This window comes from Hyperolius riggenbachi, chromosome 8 (assembly GCF_040937935.1).
Source record: "Hyperolius riggenbachi isolate aHypRig1 chromosome 8, aHypRig1.pri, whole genome shotgun sequence".
In the NCBI taxonomy this organism is placed as follows: Eukaryota; Metazoa; Chordata; class Amphibia; order Anura; family Hyperoliidae; genus Hyperolius; species Hyperolius riggenbachi.
Window position 1 is genome coordinate 287,975,637 of NC_090653.1, and position 16,731 is coordinate 287,992,367.

Consider the following 16,731-nt stretch of genomic DNA (forward strand, 5'->3'; position numbering starts at 1 on the left):
GCACACTTTGGTGTCTAAGCCTTGGGTGCTGGAGGACCTTGTCCCGGCTATACCCCCAGGAAGCCAGAGCTAAATGACAAATTAACCTGGTCTGTATATAAAACAAACTTGCACATTCTGATGCAAAGCTCTGATCAGTTTGTGGCGCACAAGGAGTGATCTGCATAATCTGATGCATTATGGGAATTACTTCTTCCTCATGTGGGGGTGGTGGAGTTTGCAGATACCCTCAAGTAAAAACTGTACCTGGTAGAGCATTTGTGAGCCCATGCGTGTTATGCAGGCCACTAACTATCCAATCCGCGAGATGATCGATCCTTTCTGATTGCCGCTATAATTGATCGGAAACTATCAATCATGCCCACTAATGTGCTGACTGAGTCGATTAGATTAGTGGCATTGATCCATTTTTCCGATCATCCCCTTAATCTAATCGGATTGGTCAGCATGGTTTTGTAATAAATTACACAGTGGCAAAAAAAATTAAAAAAATATGACATGACGTGTTGGACCCTGGCTGAGCTACAGTTGTGACTCAAAGGGGGGCCCCCGCCTCTCCACCGCCCATGACAAGCACCTGCTGACCGGTGGTGAATTTTTCAGAATTAAATTATGCATAAAAAGTTTTCTTAGGAGTAAAAAAAAAGTTGTCATTTCCTCCTTAGCAGCCTTCTAGTGCCTGCTCACTCCCAGTCAGTCTGGACCACTCCCCTTTCATCACATGAGTATGAAAGGGAGAGAGTGATTGCTGTTTGATGAAACCACACCTCCCTGCCAATTGCTATTATTATTTAGTATTTATATAGCGTTGACATCTTCTGCAGCACATTACAGAGTACATAGTCATGTCACTGACTGTCCTCAGAGGAGCTCACAATCTAATCCTACCATAGTCATAGTCTAATGTCCTACCATATTATTATTATGTAGTTATATAGCACTGACACCTTCTGCAGCACATTACAGAGTACATAGTCATGTCACTGACTGTCCTCAGAGGAGCTCACACTCTAATCCTACCATAGTCATAGTCTAATGTCCTACCATATTATTATTATGTAGTTATATAGCACTGACACCTTCTGCAGCACATTACAGAGTACATAGTCATGTCACTGACTGTCCTCAGAGGAGCTCACAATCTAATCCTACCATAGTCATAGTGTAATGTCCTACCATATTATTATTATTATGTATTTATATAGCACTGACATCTTCTGCAGCACTTTACACAGTACACAGTCATGTCACTGACTGTCTTCACAGGGGCTCACAATCTAATCCTGCCATAGTCATATGTCTAGGTTTGTATCATGTAGTGGATGTATCATACATAATCTAGGGCCAATTTATTGGGAAGCCAATTAACTTATCTGTATGTTTTTGGGATGTGGGAGGAAACCCAAGTGCCCAGAGGAAACCCACACAGACAGATAGAACATAACTCCTTGCAGATAGTGTTCTGGCGAGTGTGCTATCCACTATACCACCGTGGGAACCTATTACAGCTGTCAGTCTCTGGTAGGGATGTGAAACTTCAGTCTGATTGGGCAGGCGCAGGGCCGGGTCGAGGCATAGGCTGGAGAGGCTCCAGCCTCAAGGCGCAGCGTAGGAGGGGGCGCACAATTCATTCAGCTGTCATTCCTAATTGTGTATGAAGCAGAAAGAAATAAGAAAAGGGGATACATAGCAGTGACTGCAAGCCAGATAACTAGATATTAAGGTGTTGGGGAGGTTGTGGGCCCTGTGGCCCTCTTAGTGTAATAGCAATCAGCGTGTGACAGCTGGGGTGGGAGGGATGGAGGGGCGCACTTTGGTGTCTCAGCCTTGGGTGCTAGAGGACCTTGTCCCTGCTCTGGGCAGGGGAGTGAGCTGAAAGCTCAAAATCATGGAGGAGATGATGTATTATGGGTGCTGCAGGAATTTTTCTTAATTTTGAATAATTTAAGGCCTGAACAAAATAAGCAGATCAAGGTGATCTAGAACCACTAAGGAGAGTATAGGGAGACCAAAAAGCCCTTTTCGGGAGAGATGATATCACGAGTTGCTCACTTATAGCCAAACTATTACTATCTTCTGTTTTAAGGACGTCTGGAAAATGTGCTATTACATGTATTTCAGAGAGGGTCCTTGAAGTTGGAATTTCATAGAACATAAGGCTTAGGACATCCACTCTGTGTGCTGAGACAGCCATGGGAAAAGCACACAACCCTCCCCGGTCTGTAGGGTGGTGAAACCAGGGATATGTTTGGATTTAGCTGGTTTAAGTGGAGAATTATCACCCCGAAACTTCTCACCTACACGTCAAGTGCGAATCCCTCCTAGCCAAGAAAACATAAAAAGGAAATGGAATTAACACCTTAGGGCTCTACAGACACCCATTTCTTGGTCTCTGGCTGGGAGAGATCCTCTGTATACAGCATTGGGACATCATCCTCCACCCAACCTTCTCTCCCGCCAATGACCAGATTTCAGCTAAACTTCCTATCACAACAGTTCCAAAAACCACCCAGAGTTAGGGCCCGTTCAGATCACAAATGCGGATGGCCATGCGTGCGGAACGCGTGCGGACTGCAACGCGTACGAACGCATGGCCATCCGCGTTTGTGTGCGTTGCGTGGCTGATCCCATCACTGAAAAGTGAATGGGACAGCCACGCGTTTTAGCAAAATCTGCGTGCAGCATGCGTTCCCGGACCGCACAGGTCCGGAACGCATGCAGTGTGAACATCAGACATTGCACTCTATGCAATGTCTGATGTCGTGCGTATCGGCCACCTGCCTGCGTTTCCAAAACGCGGCTGGAAACGCGTGCAGTGTGAACGGGCCCTTACAGATTGCCCAGCAAGCTGGTGGTGAAGCAGAACTCCTTGGAGTGTGTAGGGGGCTGAAAGAGACCAAAAGATTACTAAAACGCTATGCAAAACAGAAGCTTGTCTTTTTAAAACAGAAGGTATTTGCGATACCTTCCATTTTAAGAAGGCAAACTTCTGTTTTGAAAAACCACCTATGTAAGAGAGGATCTTTGCCATGACAGTTGTTGGTTATCGCCTCATCTTCCATCTATTTTAACCAAATACACTCCAATACTGGGAATACACGGTTCGTTTTTGAGGCGATTAGATGGTTCGATAGATAATTTACAACATGTCCGATCTCCCTTTCGATCCTTTCGCCGCTCGATTTCTGATAGAGGTGAATGGAAAAAGATAAGAAAAACGAGCGGAAGATAAGAAATCGACTACAGAATCGAGCGGCAAAAACGATCGATGAGGAGAATCCAGCACCAGAAACGAACCATGTATTCCCAGCATAAGGTTCACCGTCACGGGCCAGGCCATAAATCCTCTAGTGTTGTGAAGTTGGAGGAACATATTGTCGGTGATTGGCCAAAATAAGACAAGTCAGAGATCTCTTCTTGGATCTGCCCCTTGACCCGGCCAGACTGGTTGTCTATCATCTAATAGATATGGCTATCCTAGCCACATGCCGGTCAATATCGGCAAACCATGAACGGTTCTATGACCAGAAATCGGAGCAGAAGTGATTGATGTCCTCAACTTTTCCCACTCAAATTCGGCTGGAATCTTGCTCAAAATGAATCGTACCTTTACTTACATAAGCATTGACTTGTTTGACGCAGTACCACTCTCTACGCATGCCAAATTCTTACACGATCGGGGGAAACATGACCATCAAATCAGAGTCCTCCGAATCTGTCACCTGATGGAAGTGATCTTATGCTTCTCTGGGAGCTACACACCAACGAACGGCCCTCCCAGAGACTCCGAGAAGCAGAACGCCAATACCCACTATCATTCAGTTTGCCCCAAAGGACAGCAGCAGATAGTTACGTATAGTATCTGTTCATACAAGCCCATTGTGAATTGGTCCACTGTCTCCGCTGCGATGAGTGGAGCCTGATAATTCCAGACGTATGCTATATATACGACATGTCTGACTCAGAGACTCTAGGAACAAGTGATGGCAGCGATTCATTGAGATGCGAGACCAGCCTAAGGGTGCATACACACATCCAATTTTAAATGGCCAATCAATGACCAATTTTTACTACTTCCATGTAGTATGAGGCTCAAAATATTGCAAATACTATGGGCGGGTAAGCCTTTATACTACATCAAATTGGTAAAATTGGCCAGTCATAAAATTGGATGTGTATACCAGGCTTAAGGTACCCATAGACCTGACGATTATGGGCAGATTCGACAAAGACAAATTTATCTCTAATCGAATCTGATTAGAGATTAAAATTTGTTTTTGTTGATTCTGCCCATACACAACAGGCCGATTCCCGTCCGATTTCAGCAATGTATAATGTGCCCGGTGTGTGCATTTATACGTTACCTGTCCTGTAGCAGCCTCCGCGCAGTGTCTGTTCCTCTGGGCGGTTCTCCGCCCATGTCACCGGCGCATAGCGCTTGGCGTCAGACAATATGAGCCAGTAGCATGTATGAAGAGCCGCCCGGAGGTTACAGACACCACGCGGAGGCTGCTACAGGACCGGTAACGTATAAATGCACACACCAGGCACATTTATACATAGCGACGGTAGCGGCACTCGTTTCGGAAATCGCTGCCGTACCGCCACGCACCCGATCAACCAACTTCGGCCTAACATCTTGCGGCATGCGTGATCGACCATGCGGCCAATTTCCATCCTGAAATCGGTCGCTTTGTCGGTCGGCATGGTCTTGGCAACACCGATTTTCATCTAATTTAATTATAATAATCGAATTGTATGGTCGATCGGCAACCAAGTCACCTGATGTATAGCCACCTTCAGGTCCTGACACGCGCGGCAAGATCAGGCGGCGATCGTTCCAAATGATCTCCAAACGGGTAATCGATGGGCAGGGAATGGCGAATGAACATACATACAATAACTCTTCTGTCTAGTCTCTCCTCACCGGGCAGAGTTCCCCCGGGTTCCCATCTGTCCCATCACATCAATTATTTGTACACACACAATCGATCAATATCTGAACACTCAAGAACTACTTATCGACTTTTACAATTAGCAAGCAAAATAATTCCATTCCAATTCTTGGACAATTTAAAGCACACCTGAAGTAAGAGGTATACGGAGGCTGCCATATTTATTTCCTGTAAAGCAATACCAGTTGCCTGGCAGCCCTGCTGATCTCTTTGGCTGCAGTAGTGTCTGAATCAAACACCTGGAACAAGCATGCAGCTAATCTAGTCACACTTCTCCAGTCAGAGCAACGTGTTCAGGGGCTATGTCTAAATGTATTAGAGGCAGAGGATCAGCAGGACAGCCAGGGAACTGGGATTGCTTAAGAGGCAATAACTATGGCAGCCTCCATATACCTCTCACTTCAGTTGTCCTTGAATCATTTGATGAGATGGTCGGTGAACATTGGTGAGTGCACTGAAGCTGGGGTCAGCTTCTTGTCCTGAAGTGGCCACTGCAGAAGGTTTGGGGGAGGGGCAGAGGGGGCACGAGCCACACCCCCCCTCCTTCCTCTGCTTCCTCCAGGCTACTCCTGGGAACACACAACAGCTGCACAGCGAAGCCTATTCTTCAAGGCCAACAAAAGGGAGAAATCAGAGCCCTTCATTGTGAAGAATTACACACACCTCTCCGGCATATTGTTCAGCACAGGCCAGGCATCCCCCCTCCGCCTCCCCCTGTCACCCAATACAGGACGCCCGGCCCTGGGTGTACTCACCCCCCTGCTATGTAAGCACACTGCTGCCTGTGTCTGTCTGCTCAGCCAGGGGGACATCAAAGACCCGCCTCTGGGGGGGACATCAAAAGGCTACCTGCGCTTATCTCATTCCCTCCAAAATAACTTTACAGAGAAAACTTCCTATGAAATGAAAGCATAGCTGGCCTGCTGCCAATGGAGGGGGGGGGGGGGGGGGGAGGAGGGGCTGCAATCAAAGATGGCTGCCCAGGTTATATGTAAATGAAAGATACTCGGAAAGGTTATTTATAACATTAAATAACTATTAAAAAAAAAAAAAAAAATGTACTCCACTTCTGTAAACTTCAGTATCAATTCGGTTTAGTTGGAAGACTGAACATCAAGATGGGCGGAGAAAACACGCAGAGGCGGGCTTAAATCAGTATGACAACGCACATGCGCAACTGTGTTGCAGCCGGGGCAAACTGCGTCTCAAATGGCTGTTCCAACCCAGCTGAGCACACGTTTAACGGTCCCTGCTTGGCATTATGGGACCAGTTACTGGAAAACCAGAAGCTCTGCTGGGATTTTATTACTGTCTAGGCCCCTGCCAGTAAGGTTCTCACTTCCTGAAACTGCAGCAAAGGGTTAGGTGAATTCCCAAGTTTAAAGGGACTCCGAGCACCTCTCATGGATATGCCTTTAAGACTCCGACCGGTACTGCAAAGTACTTAAAGATGCATAGCTTTTTTGTAGCTTGTGCTCTCCTCTTTCATTTGATGCCTGCATCGCCGTTCTACACCAAATAGTTTTCGTTCGATTTCAATTTAAAAATTGCGACTGCCATCTTGGCTATGTTATAACTTCCCGGTCACCCCTGTCTTCTCTGTTAGAGAAGTGCATCACTGAATGAAGCAGGAAGAGGAAGTGACACGCATGGCCATTGCAAGAGGCTCCTCCAGAGGGGTCATAGCACGACTTTGTTGGAAGTCGTCTGGCTTAAAGGCTTGCCCATGAGAGGTGCTCAGAGTCACTTTAACGGTTGCTACGGGAACAGGGGTTAAGAGATAAATCTGATCATAGGGCATCTTTTGAAGCGAAGGGTGTCAAAGATGGATCCCTTTGTGTTGCATCTATAGGGAAAGATCAAACCAACAGGGACACAGACAACTGTAAAAACTTTAAAGCGCACCTGAACTCAGAACCTCCTCTCTGCTCTAAAGATAAGCAGCAGCATAATAACCTTTACAGAAAAACATTTCCTTGTTACAGCTGATACAAATCCTGCAATAAATCCGCAGTGTCTACTTCCTGCTTTCATGGAAGCAGACAAAGGGTTAACTTCCTGTGTTTACATATTAGCTGCTCTGCTGTGACAGAGGAGATTCCTGAGAGGATGCAGCTGAGAGATCAAATTACAGTGGTGATTACTCACGGATGAGGGGGAATTAGACAGGCTAAACTCTCTAAATACATACAGGGTGCATTTCTCTGTGTTTTCTTTCTGTTCAACAGTTCAACTCCACTTTAAATGTACCCAATAAATACTCCTCTCTTTGCAGGCTGAGCTCAGCCAAGACACCGCCCAGGACCTGACACCCTGATAAATGATAAATGACGTGGCTGTCTCCGCCTCTATGAGTGCCACGTTTTTTCAACGACATTGCAAATGAAAAATGCTGAAAGCTAGAGATGGTCAGTGAGAAGCTCCTCCTCCTCCCAGCTTGCATGCAAATTGTATGCAGCTTGGAACTGAGCCAACCACAAGAGGCAGTGAGTGCCAAGCCTATCAATATATGATAATTAATGATGATCAATATCAAAACAGGAGACGTGGATGGTAACTGCTGACACAGAACAAGGAATATCCTCATTCCTTCTAGGACCCCAAGAAAGCCCTTAGGGCCCTTTTCCACTAGAGCGATTGCTGAATTGCAAAATCGCACATCGCTAGTGATTTTTAAATCGCTAGGGTTGTTACTTTATCATAGAAATCACGAGAAGTGTTTTCCACTACAGTGATTCGATCTGGAAATCGCAATCGCTTCATGGAGTGATTTTTACAATGATAATGCAATGCAAATGAAAATCGCAAATCGCAATCGCATAACAGAATGAATGAAAAAAAAAATCGCTGGCGTTTGTGATTGCTAGTGGAAAAGGGCCCTTAGGGTTAGTTTCCACAAGGCTCGGCCACGCTCGCGCTTTCCTGACCAGCAGTGCTTTCTGAGCGCTTTATAAAAAAAATTGCTTCTATTGATTTGCATTAAAATTGCGTTAAAATTGGCGCGAATTATCGTTTTTTTAAAAAAAAAAACAGGATTGCAGCAATTTTAATGCACGTCAATGGGAGCAGTTTTAAAAAAAACGCTCAGAAAGCGCGGATGGTCAGACAAGCGCTCAGAAAGCGCACACAGTGTGTCTACAGCTTTAGCCGTATCGTTGGCCGGTAAAGTTTTCTGTGCGAGTTATTTCTACACAACAAAAAAAAGTTTGTAGAAGTTGTTTAACAGCTGACAGGATGAGAAAATCTGTTTGTCGCAAGATGGGAGTCCGCCCCAGAAGTGTACGCGGGGGTCAGTCACTCGGGTAGACAGCGGTCGGTTAACCGCCAGCAGAGGCTTCAGGAAACAAGGCAGCCGGATCTGACTAGCTCGCAGCTTTTGGGGAACAGATAAGAAGAAGAACGCCGTGAACTTTCATTTCACTTTTTTCATAAAGCAAAGGTGACCGTCAGGCATTGTGAAATGGCTCAATAGGATGAGGCCCACACATGGGTGGTGATAGAGGCTGCCCATAGGGGTACAGGCTTCTTGGCGTGACAAGTAATATTGGGGCGCTGGCAGTGTGGATGGCGATACCTTCACCGCCTGAAAGCCGACCTGAACTCAGAACTTCCTCTCTGCTGTAGAAGATAAGCAACAGCATAATAACCTTCAAAGAAAAACATTTCCTTGTTACAGCTGATACAAATCCTGCAATAAAGCTGCAGGGTGTCTACTTCCTGCTTTCATGGAAGCAGACAAAGGGTTAACATCTTGTGTTCACATATTAGCCGTGTCTGCCAAGTATTGCCATCGCTGAGAGATCAAATTACACTTGTGATTACTTACAGGTGAGAGGGAATTAGACAAGCTCTTCTCTCTAAAAATCACACGTCTCTGTTTTCCCTTGTGTCCTGTGCAAGAGTTCAGGTCCACTTAAGGCCCGTTTCCACTTGCACAGTGCGAATTAGTTGCCAAAAACCAATTCGCATGCAAATTCGTATGTGAATTTTACCATGTTTTCGCGTATGTTAGAAAGTATGAGAATTTAAGCATGTCAGTGCCTGTGTGCTTTTATATTTATTATATGCGAAAACGTACGCGAATTCGCATGAAAAATTGGCATAGCGAAAACGCATGCAAATTTCCTATTACATTGTATGCGAATCGAATTCCGATCCCTCTGCTGTGCAGATTTTTCCTGGACAAAAAAACACTCATTTTCCTGACAAGTGCAAACAGGCTAATTAACTTGTATAGGTTATGCGAATCTGCGTGCAGAAAACGCATGCAGACTCGTGATAGAGGAAACGGGCCCTCAATATTTTGTCTCCTAAACTCTGGTGGAGATCACCCAGCGTTCTTGCGGATTACAACCCAATGTTCTGATAGGTATCGTCTAACATTATGGCGAATAACGCTACGTAAGCACGCTAGATAGGAGTTGGTAGAAACGTTTCGATTCAACGACAGAGTCACCCAATTATCGTCCAAAACAGAAACTGCCTACAACAGCAAAATATAACCATAGACAACATTTTTTGGGTGGGCCTTTAAACCAATCTACCCTGCAGACCGCTTTGAGCAATAACCATTAGAGATCAACAGTGTGTATTTATAACGGTATGTTCACAAAGTGAAACTAGGCAGAAAGTAGTGCGCAAAGTGCAGTTGTGTAATACAGCCTTATTTCCGCAACATCACATCTGCCATGGATAACATTAACGTATTGAACCCCGTCGGTTGTCATCTTCATGACTTGGGCCCATATGCCAGTCCCTTTTTAAAGGAATTATTTTTAATATTGGAATTGAGAGAGTTTAGCCTGTCTTATTCCCCCTCATCTGTGACTAATCACCACTGTAATTTGATCTCTCAGCTGTGTCAGCTCAGGGATCTCCTCTGCCACGGCAGAGTAGCTAATCCGTAAACACAGGATGATAACCCTATGTCTGCTTCCATGAAAGTAGCAAGTACACACACTGAAGATTTATTGCAGAATTTGTATCAGCTGTAACAAAAATGTTTTTTCTGTAAAGGTCATTCTGCTGTTGCTTATCTGTTAGAGCAGGGAGGAAGTTCTGAGTTCAGCTCCGCTGGTGCAGCCCATAACTTTTGAAAGACTTTTTACAGGACATTAAAAAAAATCCAAACTTTTTAGGGTTGGTTTTGAAGCCGGTACCCGCATTCCGCCTAGTCACGGCACAAGATCCACCCTGAAACGGGCGTCGTTGGCCTTAAAACAACAAGCCTTTCAGGTAGCGGGTTGGGACATAACTGCCATCGCTGAGATTTGGGCGCCGTTCCTGCACTGTTTACACTTTACACAACTCTCGCAGCCAATCTGTTGTTACTAAAACCAGTTTCAAATTCTTCCTGATGCAAAGAAAAAAAAAACTGCTCGCTTAACCTCTGACATGCCAGGAGAAATAAAACAATCGCGATCTGATGAGTCTGTGTCTATTTCCATATGTCCCAAGAGAGAATCGTACTCATAGATGATTATACCCCCCTCGGCAACTGATTCCTGCCTGCTCACTCCCAGGCAGTCACCATAAAAATCTAATTTCAACAGCAACTGGTCTGAGTGTATAAAGTGATAAAGATGCTAATCCTGCATTCAAAACTTTTTCTGCTGTTATGATTTAGAGTTATAACATACTTTAGGAGCACTGGCCCTTTAGTAGTCAGTGCCAAACAGTTGCATGCTGGGGGTTCTTTTTATCTAAAATATATTCCTCCTCCTTCCATTTATTTCCCTGCCTAGCTGAAACACGATCCTCTGCTCACTTGTGTTTACAAGCAAGGCTGAGGTGACTCAGTGATTGGAGGAGAAAAGAAAAAAAGTTAAAGGCAGAAATGACATCAGGATTTAGCCTCAAACTGTGGGCAAAAGACATGACACTGACACACACACACACACACACACACACACTTTTGTCGCCACCTGCCGGATGCGCCCGGCTAACGGATAAGTACCCAAGTATTTAGAGTGTGGCTAATCCTACTGCTTTAAAGGGAACCTGAAGTAAGAGTTATATGGAGGCTGCCATATTTATTTCCATATAAGCGATACCAGTTACCTGGCTGTCCTGCTGATCTTCTGCCTCTAATACATTTAGCCATAGCCCCTGAACAAGCATGCAGCAGATCAGGTGCTCTGACTGAAGTGTGACTGGATTAGCTGCATGCTTGTTTCAGGTGTGTGATTCAGACACTACTGCAGCCAAAGAGATCAACAGGGCTGCCAATCAACTGGTATTGTTTAACAGGAAATAAAATATGGCAGCCTCCTCATCCTTTTCACTTCAGTTGTCCTTTAATCATGAGGGCGTCAGCTGGCTGCCTCAATAGAGCAGCTAATTTGTAAACAGGATGATAACCTTAGGTCTGCATCCATGAAAGCAGGAAGTGGACACCCTGCAGATTTATTGCAGGATTTGTATCAGCTGTAACAAAAATGTTTTTTTCTTTAGAGCAGAGAGGAAGTTCTGAGTTCAGGCCCGCTTTAGAGGAAAAAAAATAAAACCCTTCGCTCATTGTTATGGGGCACTTTGCAGTTGGACCACTAGGGGCGCTGCTCCAATAAAAGTTACAAGCAATATCAGCAAAAACTTCTGCACAGGACTTCTACAGCTCTTCTGAGAAGGAGCAGAGGTGCTATTTTGGGTCAAATGACAGGTAGACAACCCACAGATTGTCTGATGTTCAACTGAACAAACTGTCACAGGCCGGGCTCCGCAGGCGGTTATGAGTGTACTCTCAATTTTGGTTTAGACTGCAGTCGCCATGACGCGAATCGAAAGCCTCAGGATGTCGGTGGAGGAGGATGGGGCCTCTCTTGTCACCAGACAGAAAGCAGAAGCACTTCTCCCCCCCCCCCCCCCCACGCTGTCGGCCAGAAGAGACAACACAGGAAATCGATAAGTCGTCGCGTCTGTCACAAGTCTGCGACGACACATCGGAGGCCTCCCCTAAACTGTCGCGAAGTCTGGCAGTGTCACCTATCTAATATATCGCCAATATATTCCACAGCGCTGTACAGAAAACAACCTGACCCATTCGCCCTTGACACAGGAGCTCACACTCTAATGCTGACATGACAGACGCGACATAGTGGCTCCCACCACAAGCGGGTTCGCCAGCCAAAACAATCGCCCATGATAATTCATGATCACTTTTGCCTACAGTATGCTAGCAGTCATGTGACAATTATGTCATCATCTTTATGTTCTGTTCTACAGAGAGAGGTGGAGGGAGGAGAGGCAGGAGGCTCCCTGCAGTGTCCAGTGTCAGACAAAGTCAGTGAGATGCTAATAATTCTGGCTTGCATGCAAATTGTATGCAGATTTACATTTTTCCAGGCCAAATTAGCCTCTTATTTAGGGCGTGTACACACATCCAATTTTGATTGGCCAGTTTTACCGCCTCCACGTAGTAGGAGGGGCCACATATTTTGAATACAATAAGCAGATTGTGTAGGTAATCTCACTTACTGCATGGCGGTGTTAAGATTGTCCAATTAAAAATTGCATGTGTGTAGGCACCCTCGGTCAACATCTAATCACGCTGATTGAATCTGCCAGTGATCTGTCGACTCTAGCAGTCTGAACAACAACATTCCGATCCAGTTCACGTCCACGAGGACTTCTGAAGACGAGCACATCCGTATTGTGCGTGCGTGAGCCCTGACAGATGTGTGCGCAAACAGTACTCCTCAGAAGTACTAGGGGAAAGAGTACTTCCAAAGGCCGCCCAAAGAAGGTCGAAGACGCCACGTATTCGACCATGATGGTCGAAGAACTTCACCGGGACCAGTGATAGAACGAGGGAACAGAGAGGAAATTCTGGATACAGGCTGTAGTCGAAACATTAGATGGCGGGACATGTTAAGACAGTGATTAACGAAGGGTCCTGTTCAAGGCCACCACTGCAGCAAACCCTCTGCTGCCCTCAAACTATCCTGACCTGGCACAGGTGAGGGCAGTAAACCCTCACCACTTAATAATAGAATAATATCCAGGTCAGATCTGAGGTTTCATTTATGGCCTCCATGAGTAAAAGCAGACCTTCTATCTCACCACCAATACCTCTCAACCTTTGATTTCCTCAGCTATGATCTACCATCCAACCTGGTGCCAGCTCTGCCAAGCTCTAGAGTCCAGCAGAGCGAGGTTGTGATTGATCATGAGAGAACGCAGGGTGTAGGCCAGGACTTTGGTAGTAAACGTTGGCATTGATCCAGCCCCAGATACTACGCAAGATATAAATAACGAGGGCTGAAGAGTAGCTTCTAACTGTTGACACAGTTAATAAGGACAGGCAGAGTGAGTCAATACAGCTAAAGTTGTAAGTCAACAAGAGGAGGACAATGTGAGGGAATCTTGCACCTGCTCACAGGAATGGCATGAGGCGACCTGTCCCGTCACCTGCTGGCGAACTATGAGGCCAGACAGGCATAGGCTTGTGGTTCTCCAACAATGATGGATGGCCCACTACTCCGCTGGGTCGTCACGTCATCCATGACCATCAAAAGGTCTGGAGATCTTGGGAGAACATAACTGTTCCCGCCAACCTTGACTGGATCTATAAACAGAAAGCCATAGACTTGTGGTTCTTCAACTATTATAGATGGCCTACTCTGCTGGGTCACCACATAATCCATTAGCATCAAAATGAAATTTTTGGATTAAGTGATCCAGCAAAGCTGGGCTTTAGCTAATAAATATTGTCTACTATGAGGTGGAAGATGTTTTGGTCCTCATCAAAGTCATATATTGGGCCACTGATAAGGAGATGAGCTAGAGATTGGGCGAGCGTGGCACCTGCTGAGCGAAGGTTGGTTTTTTTAAATATTTCAAAAGAATTGACTCTTCACCCCCTTCCAGACAGGTCTGAACAATTCCTCGAGTCTACATACTCCAGTACAGCCTTCTGTTAAGGAGCCACTCCAAAAAAACCTGCAATACTCCAACTCATGAGCAGATGTCCAAGTCAACCATGACCTTCCGCTACCTCTCGGCCACCTCAGCGCCGATATCTCCCCACTGTCTCCCTTTTAGATTTTCCAACTTAGCCCACCTCTCAGCAGAGTTCAACCTCAACCCCTGCATTAGGCATCACTACACACCTACCAGAGCGAGATGAACTAGCGGGCATTCTTATTATGCTGCGATTCCAGATCTATTCTCGCCCTGCCCTCCCCCCCCCCTGCCCCCTCCCCCACCACATTCTGCCCTGCCCCCAATTAATCCACACTTCTCTCTGATGCCAACTCCCCAGCAGACTCCCAGTGCCCCCCCCCCCCTCCATATCCACACTTCACCCCCTCCCTCCACAATTCACACCGCCATGTCCCACCCCTTTTACACTTGCTCTACCATATACATAACACTACAACCCCCCCCCCCCCCCATCTCACACACTCTGACAACAACAACCCCTTATGCTTCTGCCACATTGCCCCCACATGTATGAGGACACTACTATATTCAGTCCGCAGAGCTGTCTCCCAGGTCTGTGTCAGAGGCTGCTACATACGGTAAACACAATGCAGCCGCTAATAGTGCAACCGCAAGGCTCTTGTCTGTACTTTCCACTAATCTCTAAAACAGTCAGGTTTCTTCCAAAAGACACAGGCAGATGAAAGTGATCTGAACTCCCCCCCCCCCCCCCCCCTCACATCTCTCCACCAGCGTATTTCACAGAGGCATTCCCCTCATCTGCAGGCCGAGGGGGACAGGCTGACCATTGGGGTGACACCTGGTATTATGGTGCTGCAGGATTAGTAGGTCCACAGAAGCAACATAACAGGTCTGGAACTAAAGTTCCACAGACAATAAAACCCAAGGCTTAAGGGTCCACCAGAGTTTTTCTGCACCCCACGGGGAAGGTGGCATTTGCATTGGCAAGGATAGGGGTGAGGGCTTCTCAACCACACCAGTCTTCAAGTATCTCCAGATAAATGATATGCAAAGATATTCAAAACAAACCACGTGTGTTCAAGTATCGAAACATAACAGGTTGTTAGGAGGACAATTATGGGTTCATACCTAACGGGCGCCTCACCAAAGTGTGCCCGAGACTTAATGACCCTTACCAGGACATGCCAAAGACGTGGCGACCCTCAAGAGAGATGGTGACCCACAAAGTCTACCTGAAATTTAGTGACTATCACTGAGATTAAATGACCCTCACCACCGGTTATTGAGAAAAGATGACCCTCAGAACGAAATACTGAAGACACAGTAAGCCTCAATAGAGATATGGTGGTACTGAGCAGGGTGTTCTTGAGACATAGGGACCCTCTAGAAGAGGGTACCTCGAGGTTGGTGAGCCACATCAGTATGAACCTGAAGCAAATAAGGAAAATAAGACATAGTAACCCTCACACCAAGTTCCTGAGATGTGGTGATCCTCACTAAAGGGTACAGCAGAGACCATAACCTTCTTCAGGGGGGACTCGAGACAGGTAAGCAACCATGAGACCTGGCAACCCTCCCCAGGGGACACCGGCTACACACAGCCTCTTGGATGGACTCTTGCTAATGATGAAGACACTAGACTGGCAGCTTCCTATTTACCCCCCACCTCTGAAGCTGAGAGTACAGAGGTCACAGGAAATTCTGAACTATCTGTAATACAAAAGAAAAACATACAAACACAGGAGTGCCTGGCGGCCATGCACAAAGTGACTTGTCCTCCTCAGAAGTCCCCTCAGTGCCTCCTGACCCCCTGTGACTCTCAGCCAGTGGCATCTTTCAGCCCAGCTCCAGACCTGGAATCAGTAATGGCTAGCTCTTGGGACAAGAATGCCTGGCTGTAAATGACAGGAGTGATTTCTACAACACCCCCATATCCCACTCTTCCCCCAGCCATACCTTGGATGGGGACAGCCAGTGACAACAGCAGCAGTGACACAGCGAGGTGACCCATTGCTCCTGGGAGAATTAGGGTGACATAGATCCAAGGGGTGTCCAGATGGGTCCCCAACAGGGGTGATGGCTCCAGTCCCACCAGGAGAAGAAGAAGGATGGATCCAACCAGTGAGAAAGTGTCTATGGTGACAATGCCTCCAGAGTCCCCTAAAGTGACAATGTCTCCAGAGTCCCCTGTGGTCACAATATCTCCAGAGTCTGCTATAGTGACTATGCCTCCCGAGTCCCCTACAGTGACAATATCTCCTGAGTCCCCTGTAGTGACGATGTGTCTAGTAGGGCAACTTTTTTCCAGACCCCACTAAAATAAAATCACGTGTCCAGCCGATCAGTGCAGCGATCAGTCGCGTCTGCGGTCGTCTGTGTGGTCTCAGCGATCTCCAGTTGTCCTCGCGGACTCGCAGCTCACGGCACACAGGCTACAATGTATCCAGCTGGGGGATCCCTCCGCACAGGACTCCGTCCCTCCAGCACTGACTGAGCTCTGTGCGGCGCGCGGCAGCTGGTGACTGAGCGCTGCGTCCGTCCCCCTCCGCCGCCTTGGGGAGGAGGGACTACTTCTTGCAGAGAAACTTCAGAAAAGTTGTGTTTCCCGGCGGAGGGATCCGCAGCTGGCGGATTAGCATGTGAATGGGAGTGTGGAGGGCAGTCGCCAGGCATGCAGTGGGGAGGCGGCTGTGGCTGCCGCCTGTGGGCATCTTGGGGCTTTTGTCTTGCAGGAGGAGGGGGGGAGGGGGACTCAGTAATAAAGACTTGTGGGGGCGACACGGGCGGCTGCTGGAGGGGGGAGGCTTGTGCAGCAGATTAATATGAGCAGCGACTCTCTCGTCTTTCTCCTTTAACGATCACAAACTTCTCATCC

At 46.8% G+C, this 16,731-nt stretch overlaps 1 protein-coding gene across 1 annotated transcript in view; it reads right to left on the reverse strand.

Annotated features, from left to right (window-relative positions):
• The window catches only part of NOTCH1 (notch receptor 1), a 119,385-nt gene extending 103,053 nt beyond the window's left edge, over positions 1-16,332 (reverse strand). The window contains 1 exon segment of the mRNA XM_068249128.1: positions 15,813-16,332. Coding sequence (XP_068105229.1) covers positions 15,813-15,867 — 55 coding nt within the window. The 5' untranslated portion in view covers positions 15,868-16,332.
• Positions 16,333-16,731: the final 399 nt, after the last annotated feature.